This window comes from Nymphaea colorata, chromosome 6 (assembly GCF_008831285.2).
Source record: "Nymphaea colorata isolate Beijing-Zhang1983 chromosome 6, ASM883128v2, whole genome shotgun sequence".
NCBI classification, from domain to species: domain Eukaryota; kingdom Viridiplantae; phylum Streptophyta; class Magnoliopsida; order Nymphaeales; family Nymphaeaceae; genus Nymphaea; species Nymphaea colorata.
In genome coordinates this window covers 10,835,507-10,857,550 of record NC_045143.1, presented here as the reverse complement: position 1 = coordinate 10,857,550, position 22,044 = coordinate 10,835,507, and the positions used below count along the sequence as shown (strand labels likewise).

General features: G+C 38.0%; 2 protein-coding genes across 3 annotated transcripts; both read left to right on the top strand.

The window, feature by feature from the left end:
* Window positions 1–11,365: 11,365 nt before the first annotated feature.
* On the top strand, window positions 11,366–13,115 carry LOC116256254 (uncharacterized). Its single transcript, XM_031632559.2, has 3 exons — window positions 11,366–11,635; window positions 11,761–12,101; window positions 12,394–13,115. Exons 1-3 carry the CDS (start codon window positions 11,468–11,470, stop codon window positions 12,803–12,805), a joined length of 921 nt encoding a protein of 306 aa, XP_031488419.1. The 5' UTR covers window positions 11,366–11,467; the 3' UTR covers window positions 12,806–13,115.
* Window positions 13,116–17,763: 4,648 nt separating this feature from the next.
* LOC116255591 (uncharacterized) lies at window positions 17,764–21,914 on the top strand. 2 transcript variants are annotated; one of them, XR_004172900.2, is made up of 6 exons: window positions 17,764–18,220; window positions 18,566–18,699; window positions 18,801–18,948; window positions 20,992–21,098; window positions 21,209–21,359; window positions 21,577–21,914. XR_004172900.2 is itself a non-coding variant. In XM_031631462.2 (5 exons), the coding sequence occupies exons 1-5, from the start codon at window positions 17,971–17,973 to the stop codon at window positions 21,248–21,250; spliced, it is 681 nt and encodes a 226-aa protein (XP_031487322.1). In that variant the 5' UTR covers window positions 17,764–17,970; the 3' UTR covers window positions 21,251–21,914. The 2 variants fall into 2 exon arrangements, 1 of the variants encoding a protein (XP_031487322.1); XM_031631462.2 differs by having other exon boundaries at window positions 21,209–21,914.
* The last annotated feature ends 130 nt before the right edge of the window (window positions 21,915–22,044 follow it).

The following is a 22,044-nucleotide window of genomic DNA, read 5'->3' as shown; positions in this document are numbered from 1 at the left end:
GATGAAGATCCACCAGAGACAAGTGAATGCAAGAGGCAAATTATACATTACTTTGTCAACAAAATACTCTGATTTGGTTGAGCTAGGTAGGTACTGTTTAATTGATCTTGACAAAATATAGATGCATCTGCACAACTTTTTTCATGGACCCACTTGGCCTAATGGGCGCGCACAAGGCCAGGTTCTTTGGAGTAAGTTCAGCACCACTAGTCATGTCTCAAAAAACAGTGACACTATGAAATCATTCCCAATGAGACCTACCATTGGAGATCACATAATAACCAATCATGGGTTCTTTTAGGGGTATCAATGGCTATAGGAGCCAAGCTTCCTATTGTGGAGAACCAGTCTCATGGGGTCAGGAAGACCAACAACCCATCTCAAGATCACATGATTTCTGGGTCTATTTGGAGTCTAAAAAGTTCATTTCCTTAGGGAATTTGCCATTTCGACCTATCTTTTGTCCCAAAAACTGAGCCTCATATTTATGGTTGTCCAAATCATAGTCATAAATAACATTTCTGAGTTTTAAATGAAATTATTTTTCTTGGATATAATAAGGGAAGCTTGAAAAAAAAGAAAAAACAGTAAAATGTTAAAATTTTTAAAAAACTAAAAATGAGAGAAAAATAAAATAAATGAGAAACTAATAACACAAACATCAAAAGATAAGTAGATTTGCAACAAATAAAAATAAAAAATAAAACCGTTTGACATTAAAAAAATTGAAAAAACTGTTTGACATCGGAGCAATGATAAAGGCATGCCCCTATTTTAATAGTTGTCATTAAAAGCAAGGCCTCTATCACAAAAAAGTAGTGACACAACTCAACTTTTCCAATTCTCTCCAAAATTTATGCCCTTACAAATAGAAATTCTTTTTCATGTCTTAAAGATATCACTGAGTCTTTTTGTCATGATAGAATTTGATGACTCGGGAAATTCTAAATGCTTTTATGGGGTTGTTTGGCAGACTGAATTTTTCATTAATCTACCCAAAAGATGGGTAGATTTATGAAACACTAGAACTAGAACTAGATATCCATGAATCATAGTAAAAGAAAACGTTTTTTTTTTTTTTGAAAAAATACGAAAAAACTTGATAAATTAAGTGGCTATTTAAAACTAAAAAAAACACGTTAAAAACGAAAAAAAACGTGTTTTTAACACATTTTTTCCGTGTTTTTTCACCTTTTTCACGTTTTTTCATTTTTTCAGTTATTTTAATGCCAAACAATTTTTTTTTTATTTGTTGCAAATAAACCTATCTTTTGAAGTTTGTATTATTAGTTTCTCATTTATTTATTTTTTAGTTTTTTAAAATTTTAAAATTTGATTCTATTTTTCTCTTTTTTTTCAAGCTCACCGTATTATACCCAAGAAAAACCTCGTCGTTTAAAACTTCAAGATGTTATTTGTGATTATGTCATAAATCATTCCAAAAGATTGTGGCAGATTCATGGAATACTGACAAAGTGGTTTTGATTTATGACCGAAGCTTTGCATAAGGAAAAACTTTTGGCAAAATAATTTTCCTTTTTTTGTAAAAAGTCTTGTTTTTAAGCTAACGGCGAGATTTATGCTAGAGCTCATGACTTTAATTAAACAGCCCATTAGTGTAAAGCTTCCAATAAGCATCTTTTGGCACTTCCCTTCAACTTTCTAACAAAGAACATACACACACACACATACTCTCTCTCTCTCTCTCTCTCTAGGTGTGAACTTTTTACCTTCCAACAAGAAAGCACCATGTTGCAACATGCACAAGTAGGTCCATAAAGCCTTTTGCATAAGCCACTTCATCTTTAAGATGTGATAATTCATGATCTGATTGAGTCTTTTAAGAACATTTCTCCTTTAATCACATGGTTAAGCTGGTTTTAAGGGGAACATTGCTTAGTTGCCACTTAAGGGATGATGGAATCATATGAGAAATAAAAGCAAAAGGCTTCCACAATCTTTGTACATCAAAATGGAACCCTTGAATCAAGTGAAAAGTGAGGGGAAAAGGTTGGCTTGCATTTGATTACTTTTGATATATAATTATGGGCCCATGGTGTGTGGGGTGGGGGCACTTGACTCTCACTTTTGCCACAGCTTTTCACTGTCCCTCATTATTATTAGCTTTTGTGTTTTATAATGAAGCTATGGTTGGCACTTGCTACCTCACTCTCTTTTTTTTTCTTTTTTTTTTTCTTTTTTTTTTTAAAGCCTCTCACCTTATATAATTGTCAGAAATAGTTTTTAGGTATAAAACAGCAAGGTTTTTCTCAGGATAATATCACGAAGTTGTTTTTCTCAAAAAAATCTCATCAAATTTTAAAAAGTCAGAATAAAAATTTGGAAAATAAAAACTGTATAAAACATGAAAAAACAAGAAAAATGGGAATGAAATGTAAATAAAACACTTTTTTTTTGTTTCGTTTTGTTTTTTTTTTTTTTAAAATGTGTCATTTTTGCTTTGTTTCTTTTTCCCGAACAAAACAATGCTCTTTATGACACTGCTTTGCGGCAATTCATTTTCGGGTGAGCGAGAGGGTCAATCCCACCACCCGAAGCGAAGCCCGAAGGCCCCCCCATTCCCCCTGCCTCCGCAGTCCTTAGCTGCGTCGGTGTCAGTGATAGAACAGAACACCCTTCAACTTGGATGCTAAGCCCTACCGCCTTAAGACACAAGAACATAGCACCCACGAGAATCGAACTATAGACCTGCCTTTTTGCGGCAATTCATTCGTTTATAAAAAAACCAAATGATTCTTCAAAAGTTGCATTTCGTTTGATCAAGGTGGGATGCAGTTATGTTATCTCTTATTTGAATATTAGTGGTTTTGCATTAGGGTGCAAAGAGATATGATTATGTTAGATTAAGATCTGCACTCAAAATACTGATGCCTAATCTTGCCTCTGAGTTTGAGTTCGGATTTGAATATGATCTGAATGGTAGAGCTGCATTCGAATTTGAAACATATTTTCTGACACCGATCCAATAGGAAAATGCAAATTGCGTAGATGCAAGAATCGAATTTGGTTTGGTTTTGATTCAAATCTAAACCAGGCTGAATATAATACCGATCCAGATCTCCATGGGCTAGTTGGAGTTTGAACCATGTGTGCATTTAGACCTTAATCTAATGATCAAGTGAAGGATCCTGATATCACATAATATCAATCTTCATGATCCAATATGAGGTAACTTAAAAGTGTCGACTAGAGTTTTAAGTAGAACTGGCATCGGCCCGGCCAGAGCCAACCTGATTAAAATAAAAAATATTTTTTAATATAAAAAATTGAATATAAAATATATTTTTAATAATAATATATATTATTATTAAATAAAAAATTAAAAATTAAAAAAATTGTTATTGATGCTGAATCGGGCCCATCGGGCCAACCCGGGCTGGCTTTCTCGGGCCCAGGCTAAGACCCGATCGGGCCAGGATCCAGTACTCTGGCCCCTTGCCCAAGTTTAATTTTAAGACAAAAGGCCTAGGAAACTTTAGATCCTTTAAGTTTTGGATAAGATCTCATTTTTTCATCTAAATAAGTGGTTATAAATCGGTTTAAAAACCAAATAGATAGAGCGCTGAATCGGCCGAAAATTGGTTGACAATATATAAACAAAAATTTATTTTGTGCAAAAAATAACCTTAAAATTTTATAAAATAGTTAAACCAATAAAACTTTTACTATATTAAAAAAAATCATAGTTGACACATGGCACCACCAAATTGAATCGGTTTGCTACCAATCCGATTCAAACTTCCCGATTCTGGTAGCACTGATCTAAATATATGAATCGATTTGCATGTTTTGGATTATAAAGACCACGTATGTATGAATACAAACTTCAAAAGTGAAAAGTTAATTTCTGGGTACAATCACATGAAATTGGTGCAATGGACATCACAATTCATTAGATTTTCCTCCCAAAAAAGATAAAGAAGGACAAGCACCAAGTGCGCACATACTAGTTTTAACAATTATTATTGCCAATAGACACTCCCGGAGTTAGAATTCTTTTTTTTTGGAGGATCACTAATTTACATATTTTTATACTTGAAGGGACACTTACATATATAACAAAATAAATATTAGAAGACCTTAACGTAAAAATAGAAGAAAATTTAGGATCAGGTGTTGGCAACTGCCCACACTGCGGCTCCGCTACTGCCAATAGAACATCAATCTATCTACTCAAAGCTTGCAAGAATGGAGAGTGTAGGCATCTCCATATCACGATCACGAGTTGATATAGCCAAAGTTGCACATTGGTTGTGTCTGAATACGTAACATACGTAGATATCGCAGCCGTATGTAGATATACCCAATGCTAGAGCCATAAAATGCTTGCCAAGGGGCACTAATTATAATTTAAAATTTTTAAGAGGCACTAATAATTTAATAAATAAATGAGAAAAATTACTTAGAAATATCAATATAAAAATAAGAAGTTTTTTTTTGGGCCCGTGGGGGCAATTGCCCACACATAACTCACCTAACCAAGGTTATACATCAAATCACACACAAGGCAGTGACAAATTAGCCAAACTTGCCATTAGTGCAGGAGCTGGCGTGGAGAGAAAGCCATTTAGCAATATTTGCTTTTGCTGCAGAGACCAAAAAGTCAAGGAAAAGGAGGTCTGAAGGTACTAACAAGCGAACTCAAAACAACGTGGATGGCTTTGTTTCTAAAAAGAGTTTTCAAGAAGAGCAGGAGGATGAGGGCAGCATGGCAATAGATGTGCAAATGCTTAAGGCTGTTAATGCCACCCCACATGAGGCGATGCCCAAACTTGTGGTCATTGACACAGACCAGGACATGGCAATTAACCCTGGAGGAGGTGCACCCAAGCGGGATGGTCAAACTAACAGTGATGGAAGTCAACATGGTGAAGGGATGGGCAAGGAAACCTTGCTTGTGGGGGTAGTAGAACCCAACCATCATGAAAGTGTGTAGCTGGAACATAAGGGGATTGGCAGGTAGGGCGTCTAATCGGGAACTTCCATCCACCCTTGCCAGGTATAACCTTGAAATTTTCTTCATAATTGATAATAAATTATCTCTTGTAGGTGTTAGAAAACTACAACTTATGCTTCCAATGTATAGTATTGTTTCCAATTTATCTCATGACGATGACTGGGCTTGGATTTTAGTTATTTGGAATCATGATGTCATTAATCTGGTTCACGTCTCTTTGTCTCCTATGTGGATATCATGCAATTTCAATGACAAGACCACTGGACTACATTTTTCTGCAATTGGTGTTTATCTAGATACTGATTTCAGGCGTAGAAAGTGGCAATTGCTTGACCTGCAGCAAATTATCATGTTCTTTGAGGAGCCTCTCGTCTGTCTTGGAGATTTCAATGGTGTAAGTGGTGCTGTTGAGAAATCTGGCAACCCTCCTGCTCAGTTGGCTTGTATGGCCTTTGCAAATTTTATCAGCTGCAACTTAACAGAAATATCTAACCCTGACATCAAGTATACTTGGACTAACAACCGTATGGGCCTTGCCAATGTTATGAGCAAGATTGACCACTGTTTGTCACGCCTTCTTGGATCGACCTCATGTTTAACTGCAATGACCTCATGATTCTCCCTCACACTTGCTCTGACCACAATCTGATTATTCTCAATGCTTATTATCGCAGAATTGGGGCTAGTGGCAGGCCCTGCTTTAGATTCTATAACTTTTGGATGGAAGAAATAGAGTGTCATAATATCATTAATGACTACTGGCGTAAGTCTGATCATGGTTGTCCACTGATCAGGATTTTAAAGAAACTTGAGTTAGTCCAAACCATGGTGTCCTCTTGGGCAAAGAGGTATGGGAGAGGCTTTGAAACTAAGATTAACCATCTAAAAAATGACATGTTGCGGGTGAAAATTGAGGTGGAGAATGGCAATCTGAATGCTATACAAAAGGAAACTGAGTACAGAGAGCAACTGAGCCATATTATTCTAATGGAAGAGATCTATTGGAGACAAAAAAGCAAAATTAAATGGCTCAAAGATGGTGATGCCAATACCAAGTTTTTCCATGAGTCAGTCAAAAGCAAAAGACGTAGAAATAAAATTAATGCAATCACAGTGGATGGACAAAAACTTGAAGAGGAGGAAGACATCTCCAAGGCCTTTCATGATCACTTAAGCCATCTGCTAAGTAGAGGCAATGACACAGGGTGTTTGTCTTGCAAGATGCGTGAAGGGAAAACAGTCACTACAGCAGAGAATGTCAGCTTATTAGCCCCTATCTCTGAAGAGGAAATCATTTAGGCGATTAAGGGGGCAGACCCTGACTCTGCGCCTGGCCCTGATGGATTCCCAAACAAGTTCTACATTCAAAACTGGGATATTATTAAAGAAGACATTCAATCTTATATTAGAGATTTTTTTGCTCACGGTAGGCTGGTTCGTAAGGTCAACCGTACACATATCGTTGTCATTCCTAAGATTCCAGGTGATCATAATATTGAGAATTTTAGGCCCATCTCGCTTTGCAATAGCACCACCAAATTCTTGAGTCGAATCATGGTTAGGAGAATGAGACCTATATTATGTTGTATTATTGATGCTAACCAAAATGCCTTCTTAGCAGGGAGGTGCATCCAAGACAGTATTTTGTTAGGTCATGAACTAATCCACTCTATGGAAGCTAGGAAGAGCAAGTCTCTTTGTTTGAAAATTGACTTCAACAAAGCCTACGATAGAGTGTCTTGGGAGTTCTTGGAGAATGCCATGCAAGTGTTGGGCTTTGACCCCATTTGGATACAAAAAGTGATGACTTTGGTTATGGTAAGGAAGGAAATTGGTTTTTTCTTCAAAGGGGTTTAAGACATGGTGACCCTTTGTCTCCGTACCTATTCCTCATTGTTGCTGAGATGTTCACGAGAAGCCTGAAGCATGTCATTAACAATAAGCAAGTTAAACTGCCCACTATAGGTAAAGACAGGTTTGGCATTGATTTTCTGTTTTATGTTGATGACTTGATCATGTTCGCAGCCTATCACATGAAGTCATTGAAGACTATCAAGGGAATCCTTCAAGAATTGAAAAACTGCTCAGGTCTCAAAGTAAACAAAGACAAAAGCATTATCATCGGGATCAACACCAGCCCGATAGAACTTAGCAAAGCTGCTCAAATTATGGAGTGGCAAGATGGGCAACTCCCCCTCAAATATCTTGGTACCTCTTCAAAACAAACGGTTGGTAGAAAATCAATACTTTGGATTGGTGCTTAAAATTGTTCAGAAATTGGGCAGCTGGAAGAACAAATTATTGTCTTATGCAGACAGAATTTGCTTAATCAAGTATGTCTTGTCCACTGTTCCCTCTTACATAGGCATGGTATATAAACTGCCCCTCAAATTTATGCAAAAAGTTGAAAGCCTGTGTGCTAACTTCCTTTGGGGTAGCAATAATAACATAAACAAAGCACATTTGATTAAATGGGATCAACTTTGCTTACCGAAGAGCAAAGGAGGAGTTGGCATGAGAAGGATCAAGGACACTAATACAGCAAATCTTGCTTATCTAGCTTGCAGAGCACTAAGTACCGACGACATTTGGGCAGTTTATGTAAGAAAGAAATACCTCAAGGAACATGGTTTGTGGCATGCTATGTCTTTCATTAAAAGTTCTATAATTTGAAAAGATATAGTTAAATCTTGGAAGCAAATCAAGGACAAAGTTTGTTGGCAAATTAAAGATGGCAAAAGAGCCAAATTTTGGATTGACAGTTGGGCAGGAAGGCCCCTAGCAGCGTTGATTGATGTTAATGACCCAATGCTTGAGGTTATCAATCCTAGAATCACTGTCAGAGAGGTTATGTATGGCCCTAATCAGGCGCTGCGTGATACAGTGAACAGATGGAGACCTGATACTGCGATATTCACCATGGTGGATAATCAGGCTAATACACTCGTCTGGCCTAATCAACACTCTCGCCCAACCAATCGGAAACATATTTGGGAGGCCATCAGGCTGCATAAGGAAACTGAAAAGTGGCGTCATTATATTTGGGTTAAACATGGATTACCAAGGGCAACTTGAACAATCTACATTAGATGTCAAGGCAAAACCATGACTGAAAACAGACTCAAAAAATTAGGAATGCAGTTGGCCTCAAGGTGTGTTCTATGCCAAACCCATGAGGAGGATGAAAGCCACTTGTTTTTTGGCTGCCCGAAGTCGAAAATATTATGGCAATTCATTGCAGCTAAATTCAATCAAAAGATTTCTCATCAACTGACCATTAAACAATGTCTCGTTTGGTGGTTTAGAAGGAAATTTAGAAAGAAACTGTGGGTGGGGCATATGGAAAACAACTTTCCACATGACCATATGGTTCTTATGGCAGTTGAGGAACAAGGTGAAACATGAACAGGAACAAATAGTTGGTGACTACTGCTCTAGATTTTGAGAATATTGCAGAGAACAATACAAAAAAGTTAATTGAAATAGAATAGACAGTCAAAGAGTGGGAATCTGGCTACGCCAAGGTATCATCTCAGCAGATTGGAGCTTCCAAGAAGGAGTTGGTTACAACATTCACATTGCATCTTGGCATGGTGAAGGTTTGAACCATACTGTAGGACTGATTAGATGTTACAATGGAGAATACATGTTTGGAGTCTGTTCTTGGTCAAAGGAAGGGAGAGCATTCTCTGAGAACTGGGTGTTGCATAAATGTTTAGAGAAGATTAATATTAACGAGTATATCATTGTTGTACAAGCCAACAATGAGGCTTGGAAAGATAAGTTAGACAAAGTCATCAAAGGTACCACAGATAGGGCAAGACATCTTCTGCACGTGCAGAGGCTTATTAGAAAATTGTAGTTGGCGTACCATCAGCCTTCGGTGGAAGTCTGTAGTATGTTGTTTTTGTGTTCCGGTGATAGGGGATATAAAGAATGTTTTACCGGACAAGTTGGCTGGGATCCCAGTCAACTTTCTTTTTGGTAATGTAATAATCCTAACAAGGATTTGATTTTTTGTTGTATATATCCCATTTTTTGCTAATAAAATGGATGAGGGCCTATCCCTCAGCAGGTCTTTCACCGGGGGTGGAGAGAAAGTCATTTCTCATAATTTCTAACAAAAAAAAAAAAAAACAAAGATGAGTGCAGCAAACAAGCTAAGTACTAGCAGTCACTATACGTCTACCACTGGTTAGTAAGAAAATGCATTTTAGAAAAATATAAAACCAAAGAAGCTGGTACAGAAGACTCACCAAAGAAATGGTGTAGATTAGAGCACCCAACCTAAGTTCTTTTTTTTTTGCTAGAGTGAGTGGTTCATTCTACTACGCCTAAAAGAGGCCACTTGTCACCTTGTGTCCGTCCCTTAGGTTCACAGAACATGTTTCGTGGTCTTTTACGGTCCAGAGAAAAAACACATTGGGACGTGACAGTAACCACTCTAGGATTAGAGCACCCAACCTAAGTTAGAGATCCTACACAACAATAAAATGGTAAGGGGAGTTTGGCCGCTTTGAATTTTGATTCTAGAATTAAAATTTTAAAAATAAAATTCCATCTAAAACTGGAATTGAAATGAATTTACATTATAGTTGTTTGAATACTTCTCTGAATCGATGAGTCAACTCGTTGATTCAGTAACCCAATCATCTGTTGATCAGAGTCAGAGTCATGGCTTTGCTCTGTCGATCCGAGTAAGAGTCATGGCTTTGCCAACTATGGTTGGACCAGCCTGATTGCATTGCATCCGGCCTTCAATCATTACCATATTCCCTGGTGCTTCTATGCCTTGGAAGTTGGAACCAGTCCAATGCCTAGCTAGGCGAAGCGCACGGCTTCTAAACCTGGCTTTTCTTAGCTCTGCTGCAGCAACTCTTGGCCCATACCAAAGCCTACTCCAATCTTCTTGTGCTTGGTTCTCCATTCATGCTGATGCACACATCTGCTACTTCATTCTAGAGTGAGAATTGCATGCTTAAGAGTGAACCTTGAGATTAAGAAGTTGTACTTGGGTTAGGAGGGTGAAAACTGAAACCCTATCACTTAGGCAGTAATCTTATTCCACACCTTCTCAATCATAAACTTTCCAAATGGCAACAACAAACACTGAAAAAGAATGAATCGAAGTTTAAATTCTATCTATAAGGTCTGTTGGGGTGATCTTATCACTATGAAATTCATGTTTCAATCATCCGCACCTCCTATCAATTCTTGGAACTATAGCTTTTGCCATGGCCTGTAGCATCAACACCAAAAAGACATGGTTTTCTATATTATTTTCTTTGGGCACGGAAGCTTCTCCTTTGCATAACCATTCTCAACAAGACGCCATAAATCTTGTGAAGTGAAACTGGTTATGCAAAGGAGATACTACAGACTCCAATGGAAATTGCTTGGAAGACAGTCTCCCACCTTTACTAGAAGAAATATTATGTACATCAAACAATAGGGACAACCAGCATCAAGAAACCATGCATAGGCAAAGGCCAACACAACTGCCAAAAGCCCTGGCAGCAACAGAAACAGAGGGAGACCACAAGTAAAACAGATAGGAAACTCAATAACGACCACGAAGAAAGCTCAAAAGATGAGAGAAACTAAATAAAAAATAGGACACCAAATGATAATACGCACGAGCTATCAACCTCGATTTTACCATCCCTATAACCATACCGACAAATACATAACTTTCATCATTCTTTCACAACTTCGATACCTCTATATCTGAACATAGATGCTTTAGTACCACAACTTATTGGTTTCCTTGATCATACATTAACTGATTACATGTTTCTGGAATGGAAATCGACCATGACCACCTAACCACATTAAAAGACGTAAATGGAAGAAGCGGAAACAACCAAACTTTTCATGACGGGTCTCTAACTTCAATGCCGCACTTTCCTACTTCCCAACAAGCAAAATAAATGCCCTCAACCTGCCTTTGGCTTGTCCACTGCAGCCAATCCACGCACCCCAATGTAATTTAGCTCACTTATGTGAATAGTGGACGAAGCCAAAAAAACGAGAAAGGAGAATAGCAGATGAACTCAAAGTAAAGGCACCTTTATAATTTAATTCGACGGCTGCCCTCGCAGTCAAATGGAGTCCATTGTGAAATTACGTTGTTAATCAAGAATTTAAACTTGATATTTGGCGAGCTAAACTTAGTTTTGTAAAACGCGTAATCGTTAAGAGTTTTCTCATTTCTGTAAAATTTTCTTCTGTTTTAGTGGCGAGCTGGGTTTAGTCCTGTCAAGGAGGGTAAACACAAGTGAAAGTGAGCACTGCGAATGACAACCGAAAGCTAAATCGAAGAGGGTAAACACAAGTGAAAGTGAACACTGCGAATGACAACCGAATGCTAAATCAAAGAAGGTAAACACAAGTGAAAGTGAACACTGCGAATGACAACCAAAAGCTAAAACTGCAAACACTGCTTCATTTTAAGACTCTCTCTCTCTCTCCCTCTCCCCTCTGGATCAAATGGCAACACTTGGTGCAATTTTGTCCTTTCATAGATTCTCTGATTCTTTCCCGATCTCATCTTCCCCAAGATTCCGCCCTTTCAAGCACCAACACCAAAGACTTCTTTCTTTTCATCATTGTCGCGTAAATACCAGACACATAAAGCGTCATCTTCTATGCTTTAAGGTATCCAGTTCTTTATGTTGACTGCATTTTGTTCTTGTACCTTATTACCTTCTACCAATTTGTGCAAATTGCATATTTCTTACTGTTTCATTTGGGTTTTCCGAATTGGGGTATCTGTACTTTAGGCTGGTCATGAGAATTTTCCCTCTTCTTCCTCGCCAGCCAGTAAGGAGGCTGATCAAAGCAGCCGCAGGAGAAAACTAGTCAAGGTTTTTGTGCCGTTGATATTATGTGCGCCCCTCTGGCTTTTGGTATCAAGTGGAGCGGCTTATGCTGCCGCTGACTCCATTAGAGCTTCTGGTTTTGGCCTCAAGATCGCAAGCTTTCTGCGTGGCTCAGGATGGGCGGATGAAGCCATCGTTTTTGCTTTATCTACGTTGCCGGTTATAGAGCTCCGTGGCGCAATACCAGTTGGATACTGGATGGAAATGAAGCCTCTGCAACTTACTGTCTTATCTGTTCTTGGGTAACCTTCTAAATTGTTGCTTTTATTCATGAGAAATTTGATTTTCTGACGTGGGAATTTTGCTATCTTTAAAAAGTTTTGTGATTGTGGCCTTATAGGTGAGGGTGTAGCTTGAACATTGTAATCTGGGTATCGGTGGTAGTTGAATTTGATATGCTTTTAATAATGTGATCCTGCTTTAACTATTCTACAATATTCCTTTTGTCACTCTTTGTTGTTCTTTAGTTTGTCTTATGGTAGTGAATTTTTTCATTTAAATTTTAATGAATACGTGTATTTTAAAATCTTGCAGAAACATGGTTCCTGTACCTATCATTGTTATCTATTTGAAGAGATTTGCTTCTTTTCTTGCACAACGGAATACCAGTGCTTCTTTGTTGCTTGACCGTATATTCAAGAGGGCTAGAGAGAAAGCAGGTCCGGTGGAAGAGTTTCAGTGGCTTGGCTTAATGCTGTTTGTTGCAGTGCCTTTTCCTGGAACTGGTGCATGGACCGGAGCTATAATAGCATCGATACTGGATATGCCTTTTTGGCCTGCTGTTACCGCTAATTTCATCGGGGTGGTTTTGGCTGGCCTTTTGGTGAACTTGCTTGTCAACCTTGGTCTCAAGTATGCGGTTGCAACAGGATTAGGCTTATTCTTTGTGTCTACTGCAATGTGGAGATTCCTCCGGATGATTAAGAAGACATTGCACTCCAGATAGAACTGGACTCTGAACATGTGCAAAAATTTAAGTAAATTTACCTGTCATCCATTGCTAAATCATCAGATAAAAGTAGCCGTTGCATCACATGCTTTACAACTTTCTTAGAGCGTTAGATGATGAATGTAGTGTTCTGAAAGATTTTTAATTATGAGACCAAGTTGATTATTGAACTTGTTGATAATTTGGTTCTGTTACAAGCTACTTACTTGGCTTGTGCACCAAGTACCTGAAATTATGAAACACAAGGACTCTCAATGTACTCTTCCAGATAAATATAATATAAACATTGAGCAAAAAATGTTGTCACACTTATCTTTCTGTAGTTGATACTATGAAGTATGAAGTCTTCATTGTGCTTGTAAATGAGAAAGCTATATAGGTTGATCATAAGCAGATTGCCTGAAATCTCTGTACTTGAAGATTATGGCATATTATCACTACTTGTAAAAAATTTCCTTGGCCCTCGATATAGTGTGTGAAACAGAAAATTGCAGTGTTTGTGTTGTGCTATTGTAGAGAATGGTTCACAACTTCACATTGAATTGCATATCTTCAAAAAATTGTGTGTTTATGTCGGTTCATCTTTTCTGCATCCAGCAACCATTACTTGTTTCATCTTTTTATTTGCATTACATCTTTAGAAGTGTCAAATTGCATTTACTTCTTGCCAATTCATGGTCCAGCTTATTTGCCATGTTCCAACACATATCTCAAGGAAAACTGTCACACTGAAGAATTAAAAAGCACCGAGCATAATATTCCTATTGTGTTCCACCAAGTATAACAGTAAGTATCATGGAATGCTACCAGTGCAGATTGTAGTTCAAGAGGCTCAACCTGTGTCACATGGACTTGCCTGGAAGGGCACTGCACCCATGTTTATGGGGTTGGACATGTGTATGGGTGCAGTCCACGTTTCAAAAATAATATTTGGTAGTTTTTGGGTCTTCTATACACACACACACTCATTTATACTGTCAAGTTTATAGAAAATGCTGCATACCTGCCATATAATATAGGACTCATTAGTGGATGTTATTTTTGATGCTCTACTTCATGTATTTCAGGATTAGCAGATCATTCACAAAATTAATAGGGCACCACAAGTTGTTCTTATACTTTTCTTCTTGCAATTATTTCTTTATCATATTGCTGAGATTCTTTCTTTATGGTGCTTTAGTGTTTCGTTTTTCAGGTCAACTGCTTTGTTGATGATTTTATTTTTTCCAGTTCATGTTTTAACTGGTAATTTCCCAAATATTTTGATTTTTGAGTTCATGGCCTCACTAATTATATCCAAAACATGTGCATTTTCTTCATGTTTAACCATCCTAAAGGCTAAAAATCTAATTTCAGATTGTAAAAATTTTATCATACTTTTAATTCAAAAGGTTTTTTGCATATGAACTCTGCATGGTTGTCCATTAAAAAACCTGCTTTGGCCTTATTCGTCCTCTTTAATTTTAATTTTTGTTTTAATTTATGTTTTCTAGCTTGGCAACTTCATTTTTTCTTTTCCAGTCTGAGATACACCTGCGGGTATTCATACATATGCTCATTGTGGGGACATCAGATTGTAAAATTTCTGTGCTGTTTCTTTTTCTTTTCACACTTCATTCATGAGGTTGGTTGAAGTTTGCTTTCTTCTGGAAGTATTCCATTAGTTAAATATGTGTATGCATGTTTAACATATGCAGACCTGTGTGTTTGGTACACTCATCTATGGGATACTCTCTAGCAAAAGTCAGGGATGTGAGACTTGTTTAATCAGTTGTGTCCTATGAGTTTATTCAGTAGTTTAAATTTGATATAAAACTTTAGAGAAACAGTTTATGAACATTGAATACTTTTTCCTTTTTCCTGAAGCAAGGCTATATGTTTTCGACAGAAAATATGCAAATATATAGATGATTATAAAAGTGGGATGCTCCTAAAACTGTTTAAAACTGAATTCTCTCTTCTTTTTGTCCTGGAAACAAAATTCCAGAATTCTTGGCCACATTTGAGGTCCATAGACGAAAGAAATCATGATAAAAGAAAAGACTGAAGATATCATGATAACCATGCTTGGTTATTTGTTAAAATCAGCAGCTCTGCTGTATATCTTTAGGTTTCCAATATTTCAATATGTGACCCTCTTTCACTATACCATAAAAATATCATGTACTTTTGAATTGTCATCTATGTATCTGACAAATTATGTACTTCCAAATAATTTCCTGGATGGTCAAACCGAGATGAATGAGGTGATTCCCTATTTCGCTCCCATGCCTTCCTTGGTCGGATCAAGCCAGTTGACTATTATAAGGCTGTACAACAGAATGCCATTCTGGCGAAGGGTCAACGTCACCCTTCATTGCCTATCGGCAGAGTGACGTGACGTTGCTCCGCTTTGAACGTGCTGGAGGGTCCTTATAAGTAGATTCATTGCCAGGCCGTCAGCTGAGGAAAGGAGAAACTGCATCTGTAGATTGACTATTCTAGTTATTCTGCTAATAGATACAGGTTTCCCCTACTCAACTGACTGGAATCATGTCTTATTTCTTTGGTAAGCCAAATTCATATTTTTGCTTTTGTCCTCTTAGAACATGTTCCAGCTTATGAAAGTTCTATTAAGTGTATATCCTAACGGTTGGATGTGCTCTGAGAACAAGTGCTAAGTCTTATGTGGACGTAAATTTTTTGAGAGTGCGTTTGTAGCATCGAGTTAACCCTTGAATTCAGGGTAAGCTATAATGTCATGTCTAACAATTAGCAGCTAATAGTCCTGTGCATGTACGGTTAATCTGTGAGAACCCATGGCTTTCCTCACCAGTGACTGGTCTGACATCATGGCACCAAAGTAACGGTATAGATCACATGGAAAAAGTCTTTCCAATTCTGCTTTCTGTTTCGGTCTCTTTCCAAACACTGAAACATTTCATGTTCTTTCCTCTATTAGCTACGGTGGAAATATGAGTACGAGGTCGTTCTATTGCATTAGCTTCACCTGACTATGATCTTGTTAGTGTTTGGATACCTAAATTTTATGGATATGGCTTCTGTTATGTATTTGATTCATTAATGCACTCAAATTTGTGCAACCATCATTTGGTTTCTCTGTAGTTGTCACCTACAAAGAAACAAGTCAAGGAAATTTAACTCAATAATTGGGTAATGCAACTGAAGTTGACTCCTTTGTTACCCCCCACGGTTTCAGAAGGATGTTCTCTCATTTATAACACTGATAGAAAGCATTACCTGTCATTGGCCAAAACACTCGGAGGATCCATGGTAGAGTGCAAATATAAAGGTGAGAAGGTCTCATTCTGAAACAGATGCTCTTCTTGCACGACAGAAAAACTGACCTAATGCAAGCAAATGGTCTTGTACCTCGCTCCCATCTTCAATGAGGCCTGCTCTGATCTGCAAACATCTGAACCCCATACCCTAACTGCCACTTTCCATCCCAATTCCAGCTACCACTTTCTCTGTTTTGCATATTCCTAAACACCAAACCTTCGCTTCAACTTCCCTTCCCAATCTCAACTACCACTTTCCAGACAGCCATTGTCAAGGTAGTCTGACCAAGTCTCAGCCAAATGCACCAAGTCCTATCCCAGCTACCAGTTTGCCAATATTATTGCAGGCCTTAGTCAGTAAGCTGAAAGGTTAGGCCATTACCATCCAGAGCAGAAACAGATGGGGCTTTTAATATTTCTTAACAATTTATCAACGAATTGCTGATCCAGATATTTAGTTATCAAAAAAGGTTTACTTGGATATCTGACAGCCAGTTGATATCGTTAGCTTGCAAGATCCAACTGTACACTTCATTGCTGATTGATTTGTCATGAAATTGGTTCATGGTTTTGGCAGGTTCTCCTTGAGAATGGCTTCATATCCTGCGATAAGTTGTTCCTAGGTCATGCCAACAGAGGTCAGGGGCTCGCTTAGAGATCTTCAAATTGAAAGATGTTAAGCGTTGAAAGGTAGGACACGCCTCTTGGCATAGTCCAAGGGTCTTTCTAACCGCAACCTATCAATGTTTAAAGAAGAGGAATATATAATATGGACCTGCAGTATGAAGCAGAGAAAACCTGTCTTTTCTTTTGGTCAATATCTGTTCAATTTTCACTCATTCCTTCCGATAAATAATTGATTGGCGAATTACTAATTTGCAAGTTGAATTATATTAAAGCTATGAAACGTACTCAGTTCCAAATGACATCATGTTTTCTTTGGTTCTTATGGAGGAAAAACTTCCAACTTGATCATGTCATGAATTCTCAATGACAAAGTGTGCTATTTAATGATATACCATGTGAATTCCCTCTTTTATCCCTCAAAGGATTGAGTACCCAAGAACATCAAATGTGACCTACTAGTCAAAATTGCTGCTGCTTTAATTTTGTGGCAACTATTGAATACAGTATTGGATTGTAACAAAAAATTTACCATTATCTTGATAAAAACTTGTTTAAGCATTTATACACACACATGTAGGCGATAAGTCAATCGTGTTGCTCTAACACATAAAATCATGATGATTCGACGAGAGGTAGAAACCGCCCCCTTTCTTCCCACTGCCAAAGATTAAGGCTGTTTCGAGACTAAGTAATAAACTTGTCAACTAGAATATATCGTTTGCAGTATAGAAGATTAGTGTCCATTGGTTGATTTCTCCGAATTTTTATCAGCCTGCCAACCTGACCGGCGGCCGCTGTGCTACGCTCCTTAGATTTCGACTGTTTTAACGTATAATTTTGTTTGTTTAAAATGATGTAGACTTTTCGGAAAAGGCTGACGACAGCCGACGGACAAACAAAGTTGTGTTCCCAAATAAGCACGGGCATATACGGCCACAATTTTACATTTAAACAAGAGAAAGAGAAGAACCAACAAAATTTTTGTGTGGACATCAAAATTATTTGAACTTTTCCGTAAAAAGCTGGACCATGTTGCGGGAAAGTAAAGTCCATTGAGGCTCACGAGGAGCCACACGCTCCCATCGATGTATTTTGCGGCCACCCAAAAGGCCAGGTTGCCCTTTGTTCCCCCTCAAAGCCCATCCAAAAAGATCCACCCCAATGCAAAAGGCCATCGTCCTGGAATCTGTCTCTCCTTGCTTTCAGGGAGGACTTCAGCCATTTGAATCGAAGTAGCAGTGAAGGGGAGGGCGGATGGCAGATTCGCTTCTCCACTCTCCCTTTCTTTTAAATCATCGCAGATCATCATCTCAAGTGCCCCCCTTGGAGCTAAACTCCCTCCTGTTCCATGGATTAGAAGCTGCCAAGAAGAGTTGGGGTCTTCCGACAAGGGTCAGGCGATCTCTGTCTGTAAAGAATGCAGTATCTGCGAGCAATGAATCTTGGAATCTCAACCTGAGCAGAACTCGCCCCTGCCTCAGCGATATCGTATGGCCGTCGGCAGGTGAGTTTGTCCATTCTCCAGATTCCACCTTCCCTGCGGGCTAGAATTAGTTTGCTTTTCAGATCAAGCGGCCATTAATTCGTAGACGCTTATGAAAAGGCTTTCAGCGTCTCGAAATTGGGTCGTATCCTTTTTCCCCACCAGAGAATTTAGCAGCAGTTATTGATGAAAAGTGAAATTGGCATTAGATTTTTTTTCTTGTTCCATGATCTTGGATTCTTAATTGGTGTAGTTGGTGTTCCGTTTGCTTCTCCGGTAGAGATTTTGCCTTTTTTTTTTGTTTTTTCATTAGACGATTGAATAGATAACTGACGGGAAGGAAGGTGCAAATTGAGAGGTTTGCAGGGGCATTTGCAGCCATGGCGATAATGGGGAGAGTGGATCAGATGATAGCTGTGAAGGGACTGGCGTTGACGACTCCACCCTTTGGTGCAGTTTGCATGGTCTTGTTGGCCACTCCCACCGCTCCTGCAGCTAAGGTCTCTCTCTCTTTCTTTCTCTCTCCTTCCATTTTCTCTGCAACAAGTTTGCTTACAGAGCTCTTCCTCTCCTCTGTGTCCTTTCTTCGTTGTTGGTGCAGAAGTACAACATGTTCGTGTCTCAGATATGCTGTGCAGCCATCGGGGTGCTTGCGTTCGTCATATTTGGTGCAGGTTGGGTGGCAAGGAGCACTGCTCTTGCTGCGTCCATTGCTTTCATGATCTATACTGGCTACACCCACCCTCCCGGTACTCTCTCTCTTTCTCAATTTCTCTCCTCTCTCTGTAAGTATGTCAGATTGCAGTATATGAAATTGAATCTTCTTTTCATTTCTCTTCTTATATATATGCATATTATGTTTATGTGTATTTGTTATTCATTATACATAAAAGAAAGTCGAAGCCGAAGTTGCCACATATTTGTTGGAAGCATATTATTGATGCAAATGGAGAACTTTTCCTATTTTCCAACAAGAGAGAGAAACCAATTCTAAGAAACTTAGCTCATCTGTATAACCCGATGTGCCTACACTCAGCAGTCAGCACAAAGTAAATCCCATGGATAAGAAAATCTGTTGGTGACGAGAAAAAATTGTGCATTTGAAAGAAGAATGTTTTCTCCTATGAAACAGAGGACGTAGTCCAAAGAGCAAGGAGGAATATGTTTTGGGAATCAAACACGTTCTTGATGACATAATTTTTTTATGCTTTGTAAGATACTTTATTTCAGGACATAGTTTTTTCTGGCGGTTTGGAGGGGCATAATAAAAAAAATTTCATGAGAAATAATGGTTTCAAAATTTTAACAAGGGTTGAAATATTATTTTTCAAAAATTTTATATAAGATACATGAAAATTTTTAATATATATATATATAATTTTTAAAAAATTGAGGAGAAGCCAGGCGCATGTTAGCCTCCTCTGTGTCAAGCATGTGTGAGAATTCAAAGCATCAAAGACATAATTTTAGCTCATTCTTTTATATACTTTTTATTAATAAAAAAAAACAAACAAAAAGACTTTTGAAGTCATAAATTTTGGCTGGAAAAGTACTAATTTTAAAAATATTAACGTAAAAATGAACAAACTCGCAACTGGCTGGATTGGGATCAGTACTTTTGCAACACATGTAAGTGGATGGGACCCGCAATTTTCTTATATATATATATATATATATATGCTGCCGTGTGCCGTGTGGAATGTTGTTGGATTACAGAAATTTTAAAATTTGTGGCTAAAGCCATCATTAAATTTAGTTTGTGATTTTTTAGCAACAAATTTTAAAATTTTTCCATTCGGGTTACTATGCAGCATTGACTTTATAATTTCGGTTGCGGTTCTTAAGTTTCATATTTAAATTAAACCGATTCAAAGTTTATTAGCTTAATATTGTGCTATATTGGATCCATTGGCATTTCCAATTGAACTCTCAAGGTTCTAAAAGAAAAGTTCCTTAGATTTTTCACACGCCAAAAGCACGGGAAAGGGAAGATTTACTTTCAAGCTTCGTCCGCCGGTGTCAAATCTTCTTTTTTGGGCAAATTATCGCCAAGACAAACTACCACCATCTTTTAAAACGGCCCTATGGTTTTTAACGTAACAAAAGGATCGGGGCATGGGTCATCGGATTTGTAGCCTTTATAGTTGCATGTGACTACAATTCAGATCTGATTTTTATGCATTCAGCCGATCCAGATCCGATCATTGAGACATCTATCCGTTTATGAATTATGATCTGATCTCCTTTTTTATATAATACCATCTTCTTGATTGGTAGGCACATGTACGTGGGCTTCTAGGTGACCTGCAATCTTGGGATCACCAAAAAAATTGGGGTCGTTCGAACTCTCATCTCTAATTACATTTACATATCCAATTGTCAAAAGAAGAAAATTCTTTAACATTGACTGGTAGGCATGCATTCTTGGACTTTCGGCAAGTAAAGCCGCTTGAACAAGTCCTTAAATGGTTTTGATAAGGTCAAGTAAAAGAAAATACAATTGAATGGCAATTGAAGTCTTGCTGCAGAAGCATAATAATTCAAAAAAATATGCTGGTATCTGTGAGTATCCTAGAATCTAGGTCAGTAAAATGACCAACAAAATCACATTTTATAAGTCCAGCTACTTAATAGAAGCAAGGCCATCAAAATTTATATAGTAGTAACTTTAAAATCCCAAAAATTACTGCATGTATATGCCGGATTGCATGTCAATATCTGTATCGGCATGTTGATAGTTTGTTCTTGGTCAAATATGTTCTAAGTTCTAACTTTAGATTGTTGAATTGCAGCTGCTAGTCTGCCTCTAATGTTCATCGATGGGGCAAAGTATCATAATCTGCAACTATGGTACGCTTTGTTCCCTGGAGCCACAGGATGCATTCTATTGTGCTTGATTGTAAGTTGCATCTCATTTCTATTGCTAAATGTGTGAATCTGCAGTCTCTCAGCAGCGTAGATTAGCTTATCCTTTTCAGAGGGCTGACTTGTGTTCCTTTTGAATGGCAGCAAGAGATTGTATGCTACTTGAAGGAGAACTATAAATTTTGATGGAATATGGTTGGGAGGATCAGTCCTTGGGGAGAAAAAACTGACCTATGAGCCCTCTATATGCAATCCCCATTTACCGAAACTACACTATTTATCGAATGTGGAAAAGGTACTTGATTTTCCTTTGGGCATCATTATGTGTAATAAAAACAAAAAAAGGTCATATCCCTGACAGAAATGTACACAATGAAAATGTACCTTTTTCCTTCTTCCATCACTCACTCTCTCTCTCTACATCTAAAGTTAGTGGCTATCCCTGACAGAAATGTACACAAGAAATGAGAGGAACACCTTAAGCTGATAAACATTACTGCACAAATTTGTAGGTCTCTTGAAGAAAAAGCACTCCTGCAAATAGCATCTGCGGAAGTGCAACACGAACCAAGAAATATTTGTACGTCCCTTGAGCTTCTACAGGTGCCTCTGTGGTCATGTCATGGTTTCTAAGATGATCTGTTTGTAAATTTTGGTGTTTAATAGGTTTGTGATTGCCCACTACAGCTGCTTTCATACTGTTCATGTTCATGTTTTTCCTTTTCTTTTTATTCTTTGATCTCGTCAAAAATTTTCTTTTGGACTTGAGACTTTGTTCCTCATTTGTTTGAGAGAGAGGAGAACTGAATTGTATCTAAATTTTTTATTTGTATCCCCTACTGGGTTTTCATTTTCAGTACCATTTGTTTGATTGCTATAAATAATTGAAGCAAGCGGCAACAATCAAGAACGATGTGCCTGTACCACTCATGCTCTAGATTAATTATCAGTTGTCACCCGTACCATTCTCACCCCTACCA